This window comes from Haematobia irritans, chromosome 4 (genome assembly GCF_050003625.1).
Source record: "Haematobia irritans isolate KBUSLIRL chromosome 4, ASM5000362v1, whole genome shotgun sequence".
Lineage (NCBI taxonomy): Eukaryota > Metazoa > Arthropoda > Insecta > Diptera > Muscidae > Haematobia > Haematobia irritans.
The window spans coordinates 224,969,447-224,994,047 of NC_134400.1; the positions used below are offsets into that span (position 1 = coordinate 224,969,447).

The 24,601-nt window shown below is 32.9% G+C and overlaps 1 protein-coding gene across 1 annotated transcript in view; it reads right to left on the reverse strand.

Annotated features, from left to right (window-relative positions):
* fwd (phosphatidylinositol 4-kinase beta fwd) overlaps nucleotides 1-24,601 on the reverse strand; it is a 173,243-nt gene that overhangs the window by 53,271 nt on the left and 95,371 nt on the right. Inside the window, exon 2 of the mRNA XM_075303689.1 lies at nucleotides 20,863-22,641. Coding sequence (XP_075159804.1) covers nucleotides 20,863-22,169 — 1,307 coding nt within the window. The 5' untranslated portion in view covers nucleotides 22,170-22,641. The remainder of the gene's footprint in view (nucleotides 1-20,862; nucleotides 22,642-24,601) is intronic.

Here is a 24,601-nt window from a genome sequence, read left to right on the forward strand (position 1 = left end):
CGTCTGTCTGTCTGTATATGTAATTTGGCACAGAGCCAAATGGTTTGCGGCGCCCGTAAAATATGCAAAATATCAGCCAAATCGGTTCACAAGGAGTGTGTCTAGTAGTATCGTTAAGTGTGCCAAATTTGGTTTAAATTGATTCCGATTTAGATATAGCTCCCATATATATCTTTCGCCCGATTATATGGCCCCAGAAGCCAGAGTTTTACCCTAATTTGCTTGAAATGTTGCATTAGGTTAGGTTAGGTTAGGTGGCAGCCCGATGTATCAGGCTCACTTAGACTATTCAGTCCATTGCACCCAGAAAAAAGTGCCTTCGAAACTAAAGGAAAAAATTTTCATCAATATAGTTTATCCATTTTATTTCCATTAAGGTAAATATTTGTGCAAAATAATAAAATTTACTCGTTTCAGTAAAAAAATCCTAAACTGTAAGCAGTTAGGATTAGTTCATTAACTAGAATAAGGCATGGAATTTTACTCATACTATTTTCTTCGTTGGGGATAAGAATTTACTACTGAAAAAGAAAATTTTATTCACCGATAACAAAGCATTCGTAAAAATAAACAAAAACCGAACTAAAACCAAGTTTCCTCAAAATTAGTAAAATTTCTTATAAAATGATAATTGCGACTTCCTTTATAATAGAAAGTTTTTCATACATACGAACAACACTTGGCATAGAAAAATATTTTAGTTCATTCGTACTAAGAAGTATGCAATCCTTTCAAAACTTAAGGAAACACACTTGTTAGAATATAGGAAATTTTCCTAAATTTCTATTGTCTACCTGTAATCGATACCTGTCATCGTAATCGATGTGTTTGCGCGTGGGTGTAATCGATATATTTGCGCGTCGGTTGTTTTTTTAGTTGGAATCGCGTTGTTTTGGTATACGGAGAGATTGTTAAAAAATAATATGGTAAAATAATATAATAAATAACAAATAAAATATATAAAATATTTGTTATTTTAAATTAGTGAGAAAAATTTTCGTTTTTTTAAATAAATCTATCAATGTTCGTGATAGTGTATAAAGAAAGAAAACACCAGCAGAATAACAACCCTTTCATTTGTCTTCATTTTGGAATCTTCAATTATCAGGTAATATTCAGTGACGCTAACCTTTTGCAACAAAAATGTTTTATATTTGTAGGTATTGAAATTGTAAAAGGAGGACAAAATCGTTAGGCAGCAACTTATTAAAAGTGAAAAGTACAAGAAGAAGAAGAAGAAAAAGTGCGTTTTACAGTTGATAATATCACACGGAAATTGGAAATAGTGGAATAATAAACTAATATTTCAAAGAGATTCGATGCTGTTGATTCTTAATAAATATATTCAATATATTAATAAAACATGTCTTTTATTGAAGATAAAATTGCTTATAGAAATAAATAAAATTGTATTTAAAAACGAAGGTAAGCAGTTCTAATTATGAAGTAAAAGTTTTACCACAAATGTGTAAGATTTGTCGAAATGAATGAAAAAATTTCAATAAAATCATTCCATATATGAATTCAAATTAGTTAAATTTTTTCATTCTGTAGTATAGTGGTATATAAATATAGGAAAATTATTATTCCTAATTTCTACGAAAATCACATCGTTCAAACAAATAAAAATGTCTTTGGCGCTATACGAAGTTCAACTTTCTTCACAATGAGTTCATTTTAACTTAAAGAAGGGGTCACTTTTTTCTGGGTGTGTGATACCACATTGGTGAACTAGGAATACAATTAGTAGTGTAGTCAAGTTTGGTAAATTTTTAATAGAAATCGGTTCAGATTTAGATATAGCTCCCATATACTATATCATTCGCTCGATTTGGACTAATATGACCACAGAGGCAAAAGCTTTACTCTGATTTACGTGAAATTTTGCAGAGGGAGGGAGTAGAATTAACATTCTAACTACGCTTGCTAAATTTTGTTGAAATCGGTTCAGATTTAGATATAGCTCCCGAATATACCGTTCGACCGATTTAGACTCATGTACCCACAGAGGCCAAAGTTTTACCCCGATCTACTTGAAACTTCGCACAGGGAGTAGAATTGAGGTTCTGAATATGCATGCTAATTTTGGTTGAAATCGGTTCAGATTTTGATATAGCTCCAATATATATCTTTCGCCCGATTTTCCGTCATATGACCGTGAAGGTCAAAGTTTGCACAGGGAGTAGAATTAACATAGTAACTATGCATGTGCAATTTGATTGAAATCGGATCAGATTTCGATATAGCTTCCATATATATGTTTTTCCGATTTAGGCAAAAATGGTCAAAATACCCACATTTTCCTTATAAAATCGCTACTGCTAAGCCGAAAACTTGTAAAAATGACTCAAATTTTCCTATTACTCTAATACACACATATATCGACCGATAATCATAAATACACTTTTGCGAAGTTGCCTCAAAATTGGTTCTGATTTAAATGTTTCCCATATTTTTTTTAGTAACATTGTGTTTTGTCCCAGGGCATTAGCCGATTTAAATTTTAATTCTAGAGATTTTGTAGAAGTACAAAAACACGGTTAATATATAAATATTTGTATATGGCAATATAAACCTTCATCAAGGAGTAACACAAATTGTGGTCTACAAAGTGGTGAAGCGTATAATATAGAGGTTTTTGTACCAAATACATACATTTAAATCTGACTCGATCTGGACAAAATTTGCTAGATTTCTACAAAATAGATTTAAAATTTATGTCGGGGTGGAACACAATGTTAGTAAAAAAATATGGAAAACATTTAAATCTGAACAAATTTTGAGGCAACTTCGCAAAAGTGTATTTATGATTTATCGGTCGATAAATCGATAAGTGTATTTATGATTTATCGGTCGATAGATATATAAAGGAAAATTGGAGTCATTTTTACATGTTTTCGACATAGCAATGACGATTTTTCAAGGAAAATGTGGGTCTTTTAGCCCAAATCGGAAAAACATATATATGGAAGCTATATCTAAATCTGAACCGATTTCAATCCAATTTGACATGCATAGTAACTATGTCAATTCTCCTCCTTGTGCAAAGTTTCACGTGAAGCAGAGTACAACTTTGGCCTCTGTGGTCATCTTAGTTTAAATCCGGCGAAAGATATATATGAGAGCTATATCTAAATCTGAACCGATTTCTTCCAAAATCAATAGGGTTCCAGATTGCCAAATTTGAAGGCGATTGGACTTTGATTACAAAAATGTGTTCACAGACAGACGGACGGACGGGCAGACAGACATGGCTATATCGACTCTGGGACCGATACTGAGCAATATTACCAAAGACACCATCTCATCTCCTTCTGGGTGTTGCAAACATATGCACTAACTTATAATACCCTGGTCCACACTCCGAAAGAATTCTCTTCGTTAATTTTACGAAGAATTCTTCATTAACTATTGTTGGTGAATTCTTCATTAAAACAACGAAATTTTCATACATTTTCGTCAATTTTACGAAGATCATTTTACGAAACTACGAAACGTCTACGAAATATTCTACATTAACTTTTCTTCGTAAAAAGTTCGTACTTTTAACTAAACTTTCTTCAAATTTCATGACTTTTGTAAAGATTTTTTTTTACGAATTTATGAATATTTTACGAAACATTCTGCGTTAAAATTACGAAACATTTTCTTTGAAATAACGAAGAACTTTCATTGAAGTTGTAAAATTTCCGATTGCGACATAAAATTGTCTTTGATAATGTGCTTGAGTGTATTCCTTTACTTATTTTTTTCTATGGTCTATGCTACTTCTCATTTGGGTGATAGGATGTTATGAATAAGAATGAGGCAACCAAACTGAAAATTATTCAAAAATTTAAGATATAAAATAGTGATGACATTTTTCAAACTACTACAACCACATGCACTTTGGACTTTGCAATTTTTTTCTAAAAGTTCGAACATTTTTCAAAAAAATTACGAAAGTGTTTCATAAAAAGTACGATACTGTTTCATTAAAAATACGTAACAATTTCATAAAAAGTATGAACAATTTCATAAAAAGTACGAAACAATTTCATAAAAGGAACGAAATTGTTTCATAAAAAGTATGAAACTTTTTCATAAAAAGTACGAAGTTATTTCTTACAAACTACGAAAAATTTGGAAGAATATTCTTCGTAAAAAGAACGAAAAATTTCGTACTTTTATTGAAAAGTTTGTTTGGTTGTAAAACAATGACAAATTTCGTACTTTTAATGAAATTTTTACGATAAAAATTATTTCGGTGCAGTCTGGTGCAGGGTATAAAAAGTGATGGATTTTTTTTTTTAATTTTTATATAAAAACTTATATCAAAAATTTATTTTTTACTCAAACTAAAAACAATAAGTCAATTAAGAAAGTAATTGAAAATAGCGGCATTTTTTAATTAAAAATTTAATTGAGTTTTGCAATCAACATCATCATAAATATTGAATTGAATCAAATAAAAAAAATTAACCGAAATTTACTTTAATTTTATAATCAAATATGTTATATGCCAAATTAAAATTGATACTATCATTTTCGTGATTGAAGACATTTTAATTAAAAAATTAATTAGTTGAATCAGAAAAAATAAATTTTGTGTGTGCATTATTAAATACTCAAATTGGTTGCACACATAATTGACTCTAAGACATATTAGAAGAATGATTCCAAACAATATAATTCTATATTGCGGAATTGTCGTATCAGTTCATTAAAGTGTACAAATGCACCCTAGATACACAAGTGTCTTCGACCATACAACTTGTCTACGTATACTCCAAATATTAAAATCGATTGCACACATAAGCGAAATTATATTGTTTTTGATAATGTGTTCAAAACACTATTATCCTACTTCCTGATGTGTCCATATCAATTCACTGAAGTGTATAAACTCCATTCTGAAGTGAACTTGGATTCTGAGGATTTATTTAATAATGAAGTATTTTACAACAAATTCAATTCAAATATATTAATATTTCATTTCATCAAATTATTAGTTTATTATTTATCTTTTTATATTATTTATCTCTCGCTCCAATTTTGTTTGACTGATTTTTGGTTTAATTATTACATGGGTAACATTTTTTCCGGTGTAGGTTACTATACAATAACCAATCTAGTCAATGAATTCCCTAAAGTCTCAGCTACCCTTTTTACTATTTGCAATTGCATTTCACAAATTGCCTCTGTTGTTTTATGTTAATATTGACGATTGTTATTGGACGCCAAACTGTTTGACGCCAAAGTTCCTTTTACATAGGGACTTTGAGACCATATTCATAAATAAATGCCCGCTAGCTAGCTCTTCCGTCGTGCGTGCGTCGTATGGTATGGTATGGTGGCTGAGTGATTGGTCTGGTGTCGGCCGCGACAGTCTGCATGCAATAGCTGACAATTTATCGGACCAGGCATAGCTTATGGTAGGAATGGATATGAAGCGTTAGGTTGCTTCTTCAGTCTACGGACCACTTTGCCTTATTTCCATGCATCTGCAAATGATAAAGTAGGCATTTTTTAAAAGCTTGACACGAATATTTTTTCCTTCCAAACCGAAATACACTCGCCAGACTGAATCAAATATGTTTCCAGGGCCTCACCTAGTTTCCTTGTTTTTATTGTTTTGCGTCCCCTATAAAGTCCCTTGCGTGGAGAAGTTTGCGTGCTGCCAAAGAAGGTGGAAACCTTGCGTGTTCAATGTGAATATTTTTTGTCTACCCTAAAAGCAAGAAAAAAATGCAAGATTTTTTTTCTTCACCTTAACATTGATCCTTCTATGGTGGAAGTCTTCCAAAGGGAATATTGTGATGACAAGGAGCGGGGGAGGCATCTATTAACAATTAAGCACTTATTTCTGTTGTGTAGTCTGGGTTTGGTCCTTGCTTGTGACCATACTTCTGTCCTGGCAGTGGCTTCTCGTCTTAATCATATTACAAATTACATTTTGTCTCAATACCCAGCCAGGTCTGTAGCATTGGACCTTCTCTTATGGTTTTTGTTGGTTGACCTTACCTACTGGTCACAAATTGTGCCTGTTGTGAAGCACAGACACCAAATACGATGCGAAGGGCACATTTTTGGTATTGGCAAAAAGCCAAAATTAATTTATCAGGTTTTGCTATGGTAGACAAGTCCGTTTTGTGAAAGAAGGCCGTATTATTTTAAACAAATGCCTTTTAATGGTTCTATAATTTATTTCCGCTTGCCGGCACTCGTCCGCAAAACTAGAGGGCGTTAGTGGTATGGGACCATCCAAGAAATCATTTAATACCCAGACAACACCAATCTGGCAAACCAAATGAGGACTGTGGGTGGTAAATCAATCAGCTTAATTTGTAAACATGCTTAAATTGTTTGTCCATGTCATAAAGGATGGCTGGCAAAAAGGAAATCCGATTAACTTTAATGGAGCATCCTCAAAAGTTTCATCGTCAACTTCGTATAGACCAGGATTAATCGATAGAACTTAGTGGCAAAGCCCTATCGACTACTAAGGCAATTGACCCTTATGGAGACATTTGAAAAGATTTTGATAGAGTGCATTTTTGCTAATTATGTTAACAAATCATCTAAGGATGATTATTAACAGCCAAATGGAAATCAAAGTTACAAATTAATAATCAACCATTAAATTAGATTTATGGGATATATGAGAAGCTTTTCATTACATTTTATGGGGAATGCCTAGCATATAAACATAATTACAATAACTTGTAAATAAATGGAGTGATAAAGTTTGGAAGACTCATCGTTGAAAAAGATGACACTGAAAAATCTTTAATTTCATAATTTAAACTATTAACGCTACACCCAGAAAAAGGTGAACCCACCATGAAAGGAAATGTAGGTTTATATTTGAAATTTTTAACTAAAATATTTTAATAATGGCAACATGATACAAATAAGTTAATATGTATTATTATTTATTAAAAATAATATTTTTTTTCTGTTGTTTAATACAATTTCATATTTTGGAAGAAAACATTTGAATTAAAAATCGTTAAAATGTCTTTAGCGTTATATGAAGTTTAATGCAGACACAATTTATGAAAAATGTACTTATTTGAGAAACTTATGACCTCAATTTAAGCAAACTTCACTCATTCTAGGAAACTATGAACTATTTTCATATTTAGAAAAATTGTGTATCTAATGTGTATAAAACTTTTTTTCTCATTTTCAGTTCACTTCATTAAAGTAAGCAAAAAATAATAAGAAAGTTCTCACATTTAGCAAATTTGAACTAAAATTAACAAAATGTTATGAACTAAAATAAAGTTAAATCGGCTATAAAAAATTGCCTAGTCATTTTTGTATGGTACACGCAAAGAAAAAAAAACGTTTGGAAAACGTGTACCGAAAACGTTTTTCTTTTGTTAGAGTTTTTTGAATTGCTTCGAAAATTTTAAACTTTTATCACCAAAAAAATTCGTTTGTTACAAAATTTTTATTTTTTCAATAAAAAAAGTTATTTTTGAACCAACAACACAGTCCATTTCGTTTATATCAAACACTGTTCTTTTCTGACTTTAGGTCTTTAATAAGACACATTTTACAGTTCATAGAAAAATTTAATATAGTAGAATGTAATGTTGAACATTTTTTCGGAATCTTCCGACCATATCTGGAATATATGTAAAAAAAAAAGCTTTATTTGAAGCAGGGATCGAACCCACGGCATGCAAGTCGGACGTAGCAACCACTGCTCCACGGTGCCTAACTAAATGTATTTTTCTGTTAAATAAACTTTCTTTAATCGGCTCGTGGGCGCCGCAAGCTATACTATATAAATATAACTTATATGGGTAATTGTCTATTGATGACAATAACGGCTACATATCTCAGTGGATAGTGTGTTGGCTTACAAATTGCATGGTCCGCGGTTCGATTATCCGACCAGGCGAAAGGTAAAAAAAAAAACAATTTAAACATTTATAAAATCGTATAATTTCTTCTACAATGTTTGTATTACAGGAAAAGGTGCTAAGAACTAAAAAACTTGGTGGAAGTGAGAAAGATATGAGGGAAAATGCAATTAGCCAGAAAAAAAATTTTTTTTTTTAGTTAGTCTTTCTGAAATTGTTTTTACATCTTGGTAAAGAATAAACGTTTATCACAAAAAGTATATACTTTTCTTCCAAATACACTTCCTTTCAACGAAAAGCAAATGAGAAACGAACTTTGTTTGTCTAAAATTACGTTTGGGAGGAAAGAATTATTTTTTTGCGTGTAGTGAAAATCAGTTTATCCTTACAGTCAATTGGGGCCATTTCTCTGAAATCGAATATAAAATGTTACTTATAGACGCCTAAAACCACTTATGCTAAATACGTATGATTCTGAATAGCACAGATCCTAATTCACATATTGTTAGAGTCGACCTAGCCTTGAATGCCCATAGTTCCATTTAATTTCCTCAAGACTTTGGTATTATTAAGGTCAATCGTACAATGGAATGAATCAAAAAGTCTCAATATTTTTCACACGTTATACTCGGGGGCCACATTGACGGCCACTTGAGCAATTTGCAACATTACATTGCTTATGAAAATACCCTTATAAGACCATGACAAACTCTATAGCAAACGGACATGCTAACCACTTTAACATTATGGATCAAAATCAAAAAGAAGACCCCTCACCAAATGTACTTTTTTGCTTAAAACATATCTTTTTGAAGATGATTTATTTATTTTATTTATTATTTTTTTTTTATTAATCCACGAAGTAATACAAAAGCCCTAGGGCCAAAAAAAACGTATTACATAGCAAAATAAAATACCTGAATTATAGAAAATAATTAAATTCAAAAACTTAAAATATAGATTACCTAAATTACAAAAAATGTACTTAACCATAGTATACAATTTCAAGAATGCTAAATATGGTACAGAATAGAGGTCTGCATCGAATAACTTTTCACTACATGTATGCAATTCGCTGTCGAATATAGTACATACACTGTCTTTCTCTCAGAGCGCAAGTAGTGAAGAGAACACTTGCTTGTCAAATACCACCAAGTACTTATCCGAAACAAAATGTGTTCCGAGAAAAAGGAACAATAAAAATGTAAGTACTTGAGAAAAAGTACAACATGGATTCTCTTCACTTCACGTGGTGCCACAAGTATTTCTCAGTTATGTGCGAAGCAAAACTTTCCATTATTATTAATCATAGATATGTATGTATGTCACATATTTTATATATTTATGTATACCTTAACGTTTGCCGTTCTTTATATCAATCCGAAAACATATATTATGGAGAGTAACTGTTTTCTTGTATTTCTGAAATTGCACGTGGTACATGGAGTACTCTATGAAGTTTTGTTCTCGCAACATACTCGACGTGATCACTCTGAGTACACTTCAATGAGAGAGAAAGAGGAATATGTGTTTGTTGGTAGTGAAGGCATCAGAGTAGCAACAAGAAGTTACTCGTGGCTTTTGGTGTTCATTAAAATGTGTACCAATTGTTTTGCGACTCTCTCAAATAGATGTACTCATTTAGCAAGTACACGTGTACTCTGCATTTAGAAATGGAATTGTGCAGACCTCTAGTACAGAATCATCCCTGTACCATGGTTTTTACTGCCCACCATCACGGTAGAAAAGACAAATAAAAAATAATGGAGAGAGAGTGAGAGAAATTTGATCTCTTTGCCTATGAGCATTTTGAGTATAATAAAATGTTATGTTTATCTCAGTGACATGATATTGGATGTGACATTTTTGACCATTTAACTCAGAAAAGATGAAACAAGGTAGAGGAAAATAATGAAGAAAATGTTTATATTTTGAGCATTTTTTTATGGAAAAAGTAGTAGACAGCATTGTCTACTACGAAATTTGTAGTAGACAATGCTGTATCAGTTCGTGTTGCTCAACAATGATTCGTTCGGTCCAGTCCTGGAAATTTCGATGGTTCTATCGACCAGGGATTTGACATGATATAGTCAAAAAATTAAATATATTCACCATAACATGGTTTTGAGCCTTTTTAAAAAGCCTGGTTACAAAAAGAAGCTCGACGTTTGGATGTCACATTATCTATGAAAATTTAAAATGGGCCGAATAAACATTTGCGATTCTTTGCAGAAACAAAGTCGCATATGACCATTTCTGTAGCGTATGGTCAGTGTAAATGAAATGTAGACCAGAGATCTGCAACCGATGGTTTTTTTTCGTATTGCAATCTTACCCACAAAATGTCGGTGGCAGTGAGTAAGACACCAATTACCATGCGATCTTTAACATTGATACAAATGCGAGAATAAAAACACCACTAGTATATAACAATGTTCGTATGCAGTGTCTTGCAATCTTAAACCAATCGACATCGTAACAACGCTCGGTAAACAAAAAACGAGGTTGGCACTTAAGTGTGATTGCACTCAACAACAACAATTACTAGCAGTTGGCATTAGCTCAAGAGAATTGAGAGAGTACCAAATAAGAGAATACCAAACTGCTGAGATATGGGTAACCAATTTGTGTGATTGCTTCACTATGGTGTTTTCGAGAGACCAACACTCATACTAACAAACACCGACAGTCGTCGGTTGCATTGGATATTGGTGGTTGAATTTTTTTTTACCAATTGGTGTTTTAAGATTGCAATTGTTGGAGTTTACTAAATACACTGGTCGGTAGCGGTAGATCGCAGCCGTTCTCTGATGTAGACGATAGTAATATGCGCAAAATACCATGGTACAAGCATGGTGAAGCCCACCAAGTTGCCGCATCGAAAGGTTTAGCTGAATGTTTGGTTTGATTGGAAAGGAATCATCTACTATGAGCTGCTCCAACCATGTCCACAATTTACAGTCTAGAACTAATGAGATTAAAGAAAGCCGTCAAAATAAAATGGTCAGATGTGGGCTTCGTTTTCCATCAGGACAACGCTAGACCTCTCTCAGTTTTATCGAGTTATCACGCTTGGATAGAAATTTTTAAGGCTTATGGAAATATATTCCTTTCGATAAGAAGAATATATGGTAGTTATAAAATTCTCCATATTTGCCTTTGAAATATTGCAAATATTATCAATATCTCATGCAAATACACAAATGATCAATTATTCTCAAACGAACACTATGTGCCACCGTGGTGCAATGGTTAGCATGCCCGCCTTGCATACACAAGGTCGTGGGTTCGATTCCTGCTACGACCGAACACCAAAAAGTTTTTCAGCAGTGGATTATCCCACCTCAGTAATGCTGGTGACATTTCTGAGGGTTTCAAAGCTTCTCTAAGTGGTTTCACTGGAATGTGGAACGCCGTTCGGACTCGGCTATAAAAAGGAGGTCCCTTGTCATTGAGCTTAACATGGAATCGGGCAGCACTCAGTGATAAGAGAGAAGTTCACCACTGTGGTATCACCATGGACTGAATAGTCTAAGTGAGCCTGATACATAGGGCTGCCACATAACCTAACCTAACACTATGTTATTTTTATAAATTAGCAGTTAAGAAATTACCAACATTACAAAGCCTTTTTCAAAGAATATTTTTCCATCTCAATTCAAATACATACTTAACTTTAGCCAGGTCATCTTGGCTAAAGTTAAGTATGTTTTTGAATAATTTCGAGTTTTCCACATTATTCTACCTTCTCCTTCCAATTTTCATATACAAATTTCCTAGATTTTAGGAAACGTTTTTTTTCCCAGATTCTAACCAAAAACACGCACATATTTCAATATAAATGCCTGAAACAACCTTCGAATCTTTAGCTGGAATTACAAAAACCAAAAACACGAATATTAATGTAATTTTTCCTGCAATCAGAGAGACACGGATATGATTGAACATTTACCTGTCATTGTAAAGGAAATGAGCGAAAATCAAACTTTTTAGACAGGCGTCAATAAAGTGGCCACAAAACATGATCAATCCATTTCACAATGGATTAGTGAATGATGGGCTCCTCTATGTATGTCCTCTTTTTCTACCTTAATATAAATGGAAACCTCCTCCCCTAAAAGACAATGTTTACTAATGTAAGTAATTACTTTATATGAAAAAAAAAAACAACAAAAACACATTGGTTTGACCCTAACGACAGTCTACAATTTTATTCAAAGTTGGAAGGCCTTCTCTGACATGTCGAATGAAATATGTAATACTAATGGACAATAATTAATAGGGTTGCCATTTATAATTGAGGAGAATGACAATATTTATAAGAGTAACTACATATGGCCGAAAGTTGGGCCAGACCGAATCTTATATACCTTCCACCATGGAAAAGGTTTGCTTTTTATGAGGTACGAAATTTTAGACATACAAAGTTTGAAGTTTTTCTTTGGACGATAAAAAGAGACATTCGTAGTTTATTTGTTCACTCACAAAAGACATTTGTTTAAAATGTAATTTTGTGTGGAAACTTGTATAGTTGGCAACACCTGTATGATTTATTCTTCATTTTATTTGCAGAGCTCGTTCCAAAAAGGATGGTAGGGAAAGTTTATGGGATATTGTACTTCATTCACTTTTATGAAAGTTTTTGCTTTGGTATTCTTGTTTTTGGAATTTGTGTTGTGCCATCCCGCCCCGCCTTGGCTCTCAGACCCCATAGGCTTTAGAGCATTCCGGTTTTTTGTTTTCCTAGTGCTGCTTGTATGAATAGTGAATAGCAAATTAATTTATGGTAAGTGTGATGAGGCGTTTGAAGCGTTTGTTTCTGGTGGTGCCATTTTCCATTTCCCATTTCCCTTTGTGTTTCTGTGTTTTGTGCAATTTTTCCACCAAGTACTCCATTCGCTTTTAATTAACACAAAATGTGTTGATGGTGACGACAATCACACGACATGATTACAATGGGATAGAGGTGGTCTAGGCGCCCTTCTATGACAACGGCGGATATTATTAGCGAAAGCCTATGTACGAGTACATTGCAAATTCATAAACAGCTCAATGCTGAGTATATTTCGCGTGTACTTTATTGCCATCGTTGGGCTTTTTAAAAATTAAAAAAAAAAAAAAAAAAAAAAAAAAACGACGAATACTAAAAGCTCTTGGGCGTCAAAGGAAATTCAATGACACAAGCATTACATTTTGTTGGCCATTACTAGAGTAACACGCCAAGGACTTGTATACGCGGTCATCGTTTGTTGATGTCATTGGCGTTTGTCAGCAAAGAAGGAAGGACCACTGTAATGGAAAAACATCTAACTTTGTATCGATGGCTTTGAGTCATGTATTGATTTTTTTTTTAATATGGTATCCAATTCCTTCACAGATGTTTCTATTTTCTTTGAATGCATTTCCATTAATCTTCTGTCCTTTTGATGGCTTCCCTTATGTAGTATGCAAAGTCCAACAATTCTATTTTCAATATATGGCTTATTTTCTCATCCTGTTCATATGACTTTATAAAAGTCTCAAGTCTTTCAACTCTGTATTTCATTCTCCTTCGGATAATGTGGTGGTGGTGTTGGTGCACAAAGGAAATAACTCTTTGACCTAGTTGAAGATTACAAAAATCAAGAGAAGGATTCCATTGAAGCAACCTCACATGTGGAAAATGGCCTTAAGAAAATATTATAATATTTGCATATTTAGTATGGAGAATTTTTGGAAAATTAGTGCAATTAGGTACTAAACCGAAAGAATTCCTAATTTTGTATATAAAATTTCCAGAATAAAAAAGAAACCGTTTGGAATAATATCATCGAAAAATTATAGTCACCTGGGTCACGGATACCACATTGTTGTAACATCACGCTCGCGTTGTTGGGACTTTCCTATTGTTGCTATTGGTATTCATTCCCTAGCCAGAAGCCTTTCTAAAATACCATAGAAATTTATTTCTTGCTGCATATTTGTGGGCAGGAACATAACAAAACAAAATAAAATTCATTGTTCTTTTATTCCATTTTATTGTAAGCTAGCTTCTTTATTAAAAAATATACACTTTTGCATAAGAATTTCAAATGGATTTGTGTGAAATTTAAGACCATATTTTTCCAGCTAAATAATAGGAAGGCTGTTGTCTTGGTTACTATGATGAAGGAAGCCACCGGTTTTTCTTGGTTTTTTTTTTCTTATGACCCAATTTCTTCCCCTTGTAAGTATTTCATGTGGTTCGTGTTTTATATGGATCATAAGGAAGGTGCTAAAGATCTTCAGAAATAAATGTGCCTATTTGAAATATCATAAACTTCCTGATATACATGCCATTATTCATTCATCAATCTGATGTAATTTTTGGGTGAAAAACAAAAACCAGGAGAAAAATTACAGCGGTTCTTTGAAATTTTATTGTTTATCGTGGCTGAACTCTAATCTAAACACATATTTTTATACATTTGCCTATGCCCCCAAAATGTTGCCAAGTAGTGAGGCGACAAATTGTAACGAAGACCCCAACTGATAGGAATTCCCAATTGACATACTTGGCATAGCACTGTCATTTCCCTTTCAACCAATTTAAACAAACATTTCAACATATTTTGTGTTTTTTTTTTTTTGTTCGCTTTTCTTTAAAATGAACCAAATTGAAGTAAAGCAAATAAATCAATTCTCGTTGAAAATTATCGGGTCTACTTGTAAAAAATAATATCTATATGTTCCACTACTCAACCTACACACAAAAAATTAATTAATTAATTGATCCAATTAATTTTTAATTGAAATGTCTTCAATCACAGAAATGATAGTATCAATTAAAAAATTAATTGAAGGTCAATTAAAACGTTAATTGATACTATCATTTTTGTGATTGATTTTCGTTTCAATTAAAAAATTTGTTGAATCAATTAAATTTTTAATTGAATATTTTTTAAAACTCAATTAAAATTTTAATTGGAAAATTTTTCGTGAAATTTTTTTTTTGTGTAATCTAATGAGGAATCTAACAATAACAATTGGAGTTTTGGTCATTCATGTGCTTAGTATGTATTATAGATTTAAGTGACAAATAAGCATCCTCTAGATACTTTTAAACAAGTCTTCAATATTTTTGTTTCTTCACTTCACTTGAATGGATACCAACATTGTGTTTCTAGATATTTGGAAGCTACGCCGTTAGGACTCGGTCACTCGGAAATATGGATCGTGGATATGAACATTTAATTGTGCAGCCCAATCTTTGATGTTAACGAAGATCCGCCTTTTGTCACTTATGGGAACAATGGGGAACAATGTATGTAATATTATTAATTTTTAACCATAACTTAGCTTGACCCTATGAAACTGAATGCATTTATGGATGCAAATTTATGTACTGCTCTACACTCATACCCCTAAACTTTACCAATTGCCGCAGCATTTATTCACATTCCAAAATAGTAAACCTTGAATTACGGTGTCATGTCAAATTTCAACATCCATGAGATGCTGAAACTTTTATGGTAAACATTCACGCACACACACACACACCCTCATGGAGAGTGCACCAAAAACAACTGCTACATTACTTAAAAGTCTTAAATAAAGCCTATCTCACAGATGTAGAATTCGAAGAGTGGTTCACTGGCACATACCCAGCGGCGTATATCGAGAGCACTTTCGATTTAAAGCATTCACGGAGCCCTTATTTTAGAGGCAATAATCATACGATTAGGTCTTACAAAAAAAGTTGATACTCATTCATCATTAATTGCAAAAACATGCTTTTAAAGACATATTTTAAAAACTCCTAATAGGCCTTGTTTGGTATTGTGAATTGCAATGTGTTCTTGCAACGAGGCCAAATAAAACGATTTTTAAAAATCAACTCATATTCTAATAGCAAGCTCTTTAATTTACGAGACCTTTGAAAAGCCCTTATGCCGTAAGCCAATTTATAAGTTTTTCGAAAACGAGTCACAAACAATATAACTGCTTTAAAAAAACAAGTCATGTTTTCATATGCGCACTTCTTTAATCTAAGAGAGCTTTGATAAGCCCTTATGCCGTAAGTTTATAAGTAACCGAAAGTTAAGAATTAAAATAATTTTGCACAATTTAAAGCAACACGTGTTTCTTCATTCGGGTTTGTGATTTCGTTGGAGCAAGTCGCGGTGTTTTTTTTTTTTTCTTTTTTTTGATGAATATTATACTATATTGAATTACATTATAATAATAATTTTATAATAATTTTACTTATTTATTTATGTGGAAATCAGACGTCCAATACGAAATCAGTTTCTATGAAGAAGGTGATTTATTTTATAAGGTATGTAAACAAGGCCTTTTAAACAGCCTTCATAAAAAGGCATTAAATTGGCATTATTTTAAACTCCTATTAAGAGGCCTCTATTTTTTTAAAAGGCCTTATTTTATCACACATTATAAAGAACTTATTTGAGGCAATTCCTAAAAGGCCTTAAAATAATGACCTTATATTAGGCCTTATGCTGTAAGTTGAAGTCGGAGCCCTTAGTCGGCTATGACACCCTGTGTAAAAAATCAATGAATGTGTAATGGGAAGTCAATGCCTTGTGTCTGCAAATAAATGCCTTTTAAAAGGCCTTATGAAGAGCGATTTCCACCGCTGGGTAGTTGTAAATGTTCTCACTTGCAAGCAGGGTTGCCATTTTGGTCCAAAATTGGTCCAAAAAAATATTAAATTTGAAATTTGGTCCGATGGTCGGACTAAATGGAATTTAGTTGATTTTGGTCCATTTCGTCAAATCGGTAAAGTTTTCAAAATTTTGACCAAATTTTCTGTAGGAATAAAATATTGACAAAATTTTCTGTAGAAATAAAATTTTGACAAAAATTTCTATAGAAATAAAATTTGAACAAAAGTCTCTATAGAAATAAAATTTATAGCAAAAAATGAACTTTAAAAAATTTTGTATAGATACAAAATTATGCAAAAATTTTGTAAAAATTTTATATAGAAATAAACTTTTGCGATAAAATTTTTTATAGAAATAAAATTTTGGCTAAATTTTCTATGAAAATAAAATTTTGGCTTAATTTTCTATAGAAATGGAATTTTGACAAAATCTTCTATAGAAATAAAAAATAAAATTGGGATAAAATTTTCTACAGAAATAAAATTTAGACAAAATTTTCTATAGAAATAAAATTTTGGCAAAGTTTTCTATAGAAATAAAATTTAAACAAAATTTTCTATAGAAATAAAATTTTGTCAAAATTTTCTATAAAAATAAAATTTTGATAACAATTTTTCTATAGAAATAAAATTTTGACAGCAATTTTTCTATAGAAATAAAATTTTGACGAAATTTTCTATAGAAATAAAATTTTGACAACAATTTTTCTATAGAAATAAATAGAACTAAAAATTTTGAATAGAAATAAAAATTTGACTAAATTTTCTATCGAAGTAAAAATTTGGGAAAAACTTTTAAATTATATTAAGTTAATTTAAAAAAATGGTCCACTGGTACGAAATTCGGTCCAATTTTTGGAAAATTGTTGGTCCAAAATAAAAATTCATTGTGGCAACGCTGCTTGCAAGGCCGTTGCCAGTGTTGACAATGTATTCAGCAACTGAAAGCGTTGTTCATACACTCTAAGTAATCTCGAATTTATGACAAAAATAACCCAAAAAAAAATTTTTACTAAAAATTGAACCAACGACAATTTTTATTGATGTAATGAAATGTATTATTTTAGGAAATGGAAGTTTTCGTTAATAGTATGAAACGTTCCACTGTGTAATAGAAAATCCGTTATAAAAATGAAAGAATTCGTCTTATCTACGAATTTGTTCTTGGACAAACTTCAGACATTTTATGACTGAATTAAATTTACGATTTTAAATGCAATATTTTATTATATATAAATAATGGTTCCGAACTTAGTACATTAAGCTACCTTGGTTCTCAGAGGTTTCTTGTTACTTTCCCTTCAACTATCAAACTTGAAAATTTGGAATACACATTACACTGATAGAAAAAGTTTCGTTATATTAACGAAATGTTTCATTAAAAATGAGCCAATGAAACAAATTCGTCAATACAATGAAATTTTTCGTTATTATAACGAATTTTCTGTTAATCAACGTAACGTTTCCTGCTATTAACGATTTATTTCATTGTATTAATGAAAAATTTTCGTTATATCAATGAAAAAATTTCGTTGGCTCAATTTTAATGAAATTTTCTATGTGTGTAGTTTTGTTTCTTTTTTCCCTTTCTGGATGGGGTTTTTCCTTAAACTTGGTATATTATTTATCATTCATCTAAGAAATAAAACTAATCAAAAATGTCCACAAACACCCTACAGGGACTTTTTATATCAATATTATTCTCCCGCTTGCTATTTAGAACAACTTGCATACTTATTGGCTAAATTTTAATGACATATTTCGTTAATATAACGAATATTTTTACCACCAATGTTGAAATGTATATCTCTGTTGCTTTATTTATGAGATTAATCATCATAGTAAGTTATTAGTATAAATGTACAAGAAATTATATTGGGTCCCCTGACTATCTCATTTATTTAATAAGTTTTTAAAACAAAAAGCAGAAAACTATTCTTTCAGTGAATTCTTTGCTTTTTGTAAGGATATGTAAATTTTTAATAAATATAGAATCTCGAAAAATGTATAAATGCCCCTTTTTGATTTCAATTACAGTCCACATCCACTCATTCTACCAATCTGCTGTAATAGACAATTAAATTCCCTAGAAAACCCTAAACAATGGCAACACTGTCATTCTCACACATTACTATGGGATAATGGCGAGTAGATATAAAGCGAGGGTTTGTGTTAAATCTTTTGTGCAATATGTGCACTCACTCAGAGAGAGGCTCTGTGTTTTATCTTCATTTTAGGAAGCAATCTAGGTGATGGCCAATGTAATGTTTAATTTAAATAAAAAAAAAAGAGTTAATTTACTTGAAAAACACTGTACACCAACACATACACACATAATGCTTGCAGTAACATTCCAATGAACAATGGGCGGGGGTGGATACGGTGGATCCATGATAGTTTAAGTGTTACGGGCATGACATGAATGAATGTAAGTTCACACGTGCTCTTGTCTCTGCTACATCGCACTCGAATTGAAATGAAAATTAGCACAACAACAACGAATCGCAAATATGAAGGCAGTATGGTGCCGAATACGAAAATCGTCGGATAAAAATCCATAGATGTGAATGTATCGGGTAAATAAATTGGTATTTGCTTTTGCGAATAGATCTAGTTCGCAGTGTAAAATTCTCCCATTTTATGCGTAAAATCGAGATTTCTACTAATAGGGAACGAAAAGGACTAGGACACGTTCAAGAGCATAATTATATTTTTGGACGGGGAACATGCAACACGTTTGTCGGAACCATGTTTTCCCTTAAAAGCTGTGTACATAGAAAAAAAAATCCGTAGTTAAACTAACGCTAAATTTAACTTATTTTCATTGGAACAAATTTATTTGCTGGTAGTTAAATTTTATTATTTTTATCGAAATTTTCCACAACTTAATGAAATCTTACTTTGTGGGTATAAAGTTCAATGACCGTACATATAAGTTCAATATGAACTAAAGCAAAAGTAAATTTTCGTACGATTCCCACAAATATTAAGAATGAACTACTGTATGGTTAAAATGGTCATGTTTTGGCGCCAATGATTTCTTCTTTACTTTTAGTTTATTTTTTCTTCTATGAGAGGATGTAATTTCGTGAACTGCAATTAAAAAGTACAACAGAGAATTAAAATTTCCTGGTTTTAACAAACCGTTTGAGAAATCTCAAAATGTGAAGTAAAATTTAGTTCAATTTTCGTGCGATGTAGTTCATTCTTCCTATAAAACAGTTCACTTTTTTTTGGTGTATTTCCGTTCAAGAAGTTTTCCACACAATTAAATTATTTCGAATGTTACTGTACACATCAATTTTAATAAGTTTTTTTAAGTAATATTAAAATCTATACCATGACTCCTTTATTTTGCATTCATTTGAAAACTTTGTTTTTTCTTTACAACACTGTCATATCTCCTAGAGGATCAGAACCCTGGAGTATTCCATTCAATATTCAAAAAAAAAAAAAATATTATACATTCACAAAAAAGTTTATGCAAATATATCACAAAAGTTCTAAACTTTCGGCTTGATAAAATAACCCTTTTTCTCATCGCAACATCTATAACTTTTTAGGGAGGGAAAAATAAGCGGAAATTGCATTTCAGAGGCTTGTGTGGGTGCAATCTTGGGGTAATGATGATTGTGCTTGAACTCTACTAAGTTTTTACTAAAAGATTTTAACAATTACCCTCTCCTACATATCGTAGCCATAGATTGATAGGCTCCTCTTTTAATAGTGTTTACAAAGAATGGAAAGCATATGGGTATACATTCAATAAAAAAAATTGTCCTGGTCGTTCAAATACCGAGAAATCGGACTGCAGTTAAAATGTCGGGACGTCGATCCATATTTTAAACTCGATTAAAATTGAAACACTGGGATTGTATCAGGAGTTCAAATACTCAGACTTTGCGTTGCAAATCAAACATTGCTCTATCGATAACATTGAAACTTTGGTCTGCAGTTCAAGCGCTCAAACTTTGGCCTGTAGTTCAATCGCAGAGATTACAGTCAACGGTTCAATCACGGAGGCTTTTGATTGAAATATTGAAATATCGGGCCGCAGTTCCATACCTCAACTTCGATCACGACATCGAAACATTGAGACTTGGTTTAAGCTCTGATGCTTCGCTCCGCAGTACCAAAGCTATACTTTGGTCTACACATCAAACGAATTTCCAATACCGCATGTTCGGTCCACTGATATTTCAGTCTATAGTTCCGACACCGAGGCTTCGGTCTCTAATTCAATGACTAAGGCTAGTTGGAGACCTTGACTACCAACTGATCTCGCCTAATACATAGTTCAATGCTGTAATCTAATATCAAAAAATATATATTTTAATCTTTGTAAATGATTTCGTTACTTACCTAAAATCCAAGCTTAGATTTCGCTGATGCGTTGAAGCCCTCTTCGGGGGAGTTGCCCCATTCACACCTGCTTGACCACCATTCAGACCGGCACAGCTCCCCGCTGCACCGCCAGCTATACTCAAATTGGGTCTACCATGTACCGAAGGCATTGAGTGATTTATGAAACGACTCAAACTCAGACGTGGCTTTGAGTAGCGCGTATGTTTGGGCGTTGTAGTCGCCGAATTAGCCGTCACCACCACCTGTTGATTGGGTGGCAAAGAAGCTAGACTACTGTTGCTATTCGGCATTATGATGGGCAATGTAACGTTGCTGGATTTAAGAAAGGCCGGCACGTACTCAGAGTTCACTGCCGCATTCCTAGTGACCATGGTGGGCGATGAGGGTTGCGAATAATCGTTGCCTGATAGATCACAACCGGTGGCAGATGATGAACACGAACTTGGACCAGAATTTAAAAGTGCCAAAGAATTGGTGGAATTGGAAGATACCGAAATCGATGATGACAGTGACAGTGATGTATTACTACTCAGACTCAAATTCAGACTTTTGGCAGGACTTGGATGTGTTGATTGCAGCTGTGTTGTTGTATTGGAAGTTGAGGCGGAAGATGTGGCCGTCGCCGCTGTTGCAGCGGCTGTTGGTGCTATTGGACTGTGAACAACTGTACTGTTACTCTGATCACTAGAACTGCTACTGGTGGTACTGGTACAATTCGCCATCGAATGTTCCGACTCATCATCTTCAGCCTCAATCAAATGATGTGTAGGACTACTAGCTAAACTATGCTGTCCGTTGGACACCGCGTTTGCACAATGTTCCTCCACGCTTTCGTTACCATTTTCCATGGGAGCTGAGGACATATCGGGCAACGTCTTACCACCGTTCATATTACAGTCTGTGGCATTCGCTGGTTCAATGGGCGGCGTTAATCTCAGCATTTGTAGAGGAACATGATCCACAACATCGACACCGGTTGCAGCCGGCGATACGGGTACAGGTGTCACAGAGGCCGGTCTAAAGTTCAACATATCGGTCTCTAGCAAATCATCTGGCATGACCACTGGTGATAACAGCTTGGTGGCCGTATCGATCTCCCGTATATGCCTCAGATACTGATAGCTATTGTCTTGGGCATTGATGGCCGCCTTCTTCTTTGATGACGAAGAGCTCAGACTACCGTTGGTGATCATGCTTAGGTTATTGTGTTTCTCATTGGGAGCATTGATACCATTTTGTGTGACCAATGGATTTTGGCTAGACGAGTTCTTTTTTGTTTTAAATGCAGATATAACGGAATTCATGTTGAGAATAGGATTATAGCTCTACTTAAGAAATGCGCAAGACAAAAAAGTGAAGAGTGCAGAACAAATAAAATGGCAATGAGTATTTTTGTTTTGTTTTCTTCTCTCACGATTCGTTTTTTCAGACTCTCCTTGACTTCGCAATATTACGATAGTTTTTCTTTTTTTAATTTATGTAGAATTACGACTGATGAGAACAGAGAGAATGTGGGACAGATTTATGCTGAGGAGAGATGAAATCTTATGCCATTATTATGAAAAATCACAACCTTACGTTCTAATCTAAGTCGCAAAAAGTTCAACATTTTTACTTTGTTTATTTTTTATGCTTCTGCTCTAAGACCCTCTTCGGTTTCTTCTCGTAATCAAGACATTTTGCTAGCTCTCAAATGAGAGTAATCATGAGTAATCATCAAGGAGTATATTAATTGGAGTCTATGATTATTTCCATTTTTTCGAAATGAGTGCAGAGCTGTAAAGAGAGGGAGAGAGAGAGAAATTTTTGTTATAATGAAAACATCCAAACGTTAAAAAGCAAGGTATAAATAATGAATTAAAAAATGGATATATAAACCAAAGAAATCGTTACGAAAAAAAAGTAACAAATGTGGCACATGTAGTATAAAAAAGTACAATATTAACAACGTGACTATAAATGAGGTTCCTCATACTATTAGGGATTGTAGTGAGAATAAAAAAGGTGTCTTTTCCATTGATATGTATGAGAATATGTATACGATTAATTACCACATGTATTATTCTCTTTTACTGATCTCATATATTATGGACTATAGAATGTAAGACACCTACATTGTAATTGTAGTTGTTGAATAAAATCAGTCTGCAACCAGCATCGATCGTGTTTAAATGTAACATCCACTTTATCGATTCGAATCGATTTTTACGATTATTGGAAAGTCGACATTTGATGTTGGGATTTTCTATACGCGATGTTCGATTAGTAGATTTTGGTCACTATAAAAATTCGATTAGTCGAATTCGACCAACATTATAGGTCAATTTAACTCGATTTTCCAAAAAAATTGGTTTTAGTCGCTTTCGACCACCATCATAAAAGTTGATATGATTCGATTTTAAAAAAAAGTCGATTTAATAAATTCGACTGTTAACATTTTTTTTTTTTATTTTTTCAAAATTTGGAAAAAAAACAATTTTTGGACTCTATTGAAATTTGGAAAACTCGATTGTCAAAAAATTCAAAAAAATCGCTTTTAAAGACAACAAAATGATGACTATTTAACTTTTGTAAAATTATAACAAATTATATTTCATGTTAGCCTGATACCGAAACAGGCAATTGTCGTCCAAATACATTATATCTAATTATACAATTATATTTCGAGCTTTATGGACAGATATAGATTAAGGAACATGGTTAATAGAGCCATTGAAAAGAAAACGCCAGATACAAATCTATACACGCCTGGACTGTACAATGTTTCGGTTCGGGCGAATGAACCTTTCCATAGCCTTTAGTATAGATCTGGCTGGGAGAGATAACTCAATTTTGGGCCCTTTATGCTAACTCCTTATGGAGAAAACATTTGGGAAATTTCCTCTTACAAATTGAATCATCTTTTCTCCCACTGTCCATAAAGCTCGAAAAATAATTGTATAATTAGATTATAACAGTTTTTCAGCGGTGGATTATCCCACCTCAGTAATACTGGTGACATTTCTGAGGGTTTCAAAGCTTCTCTAAGTGGTTTCACTGCAATGTGGAACGCCGTTCGGACTCGGCTATAAAAAGGAGGTCCCTTGTCATTGAGCTTAACATCGAATCGGGCAGCACTCAGTGATAAGAGAGAAGTTCACCAATGTGGTATCACAATGGACTGAATAGTCTAAGTGAGCCTGATACTTCGGGCTGCCACCTAACCTAACCTAACCTAGATTATAACAAATCGACTTACTGACTCTATTGAAAATTTTAAAACCCCACTTTTCGATTTTTTCAAATTTGAAAAACTCTACTTTTGCGGTTATAGAAAAGCGGACTTTTTGATTAATTTTCTGCATAAAAAGAGCTTAATTCCATTCTTCCTTCAATTGCAACTCAATATTTCGACCTTTTTCGTTGATGATCGATTAATCGTCAAAAGTCGATAAGTCAATTTGACTAGTTTTAATAAATCAAAATTCGTTTGGTCGAACGATTTTGTCTTTTTTTTTACAAAAAATTCGATTAGTCAAAAAGTGGGCTTCGACTTTAGTATCCCTATTTACTATTTTTCTACGCAGCAAAAAAATTTGGAAGTTCTTTCAAAGGCACAACTTTAGAAGCACTTCTAGAAGATGCACTCCCAATGATGTTCTTTATTTTAACAACCCAGGAAGTTCTTTTAATTCAATTTTTTATAACTTGTTTTTTCATACTTTTAATGGGTAATTTTAACTTTTTTTTGTTTCAA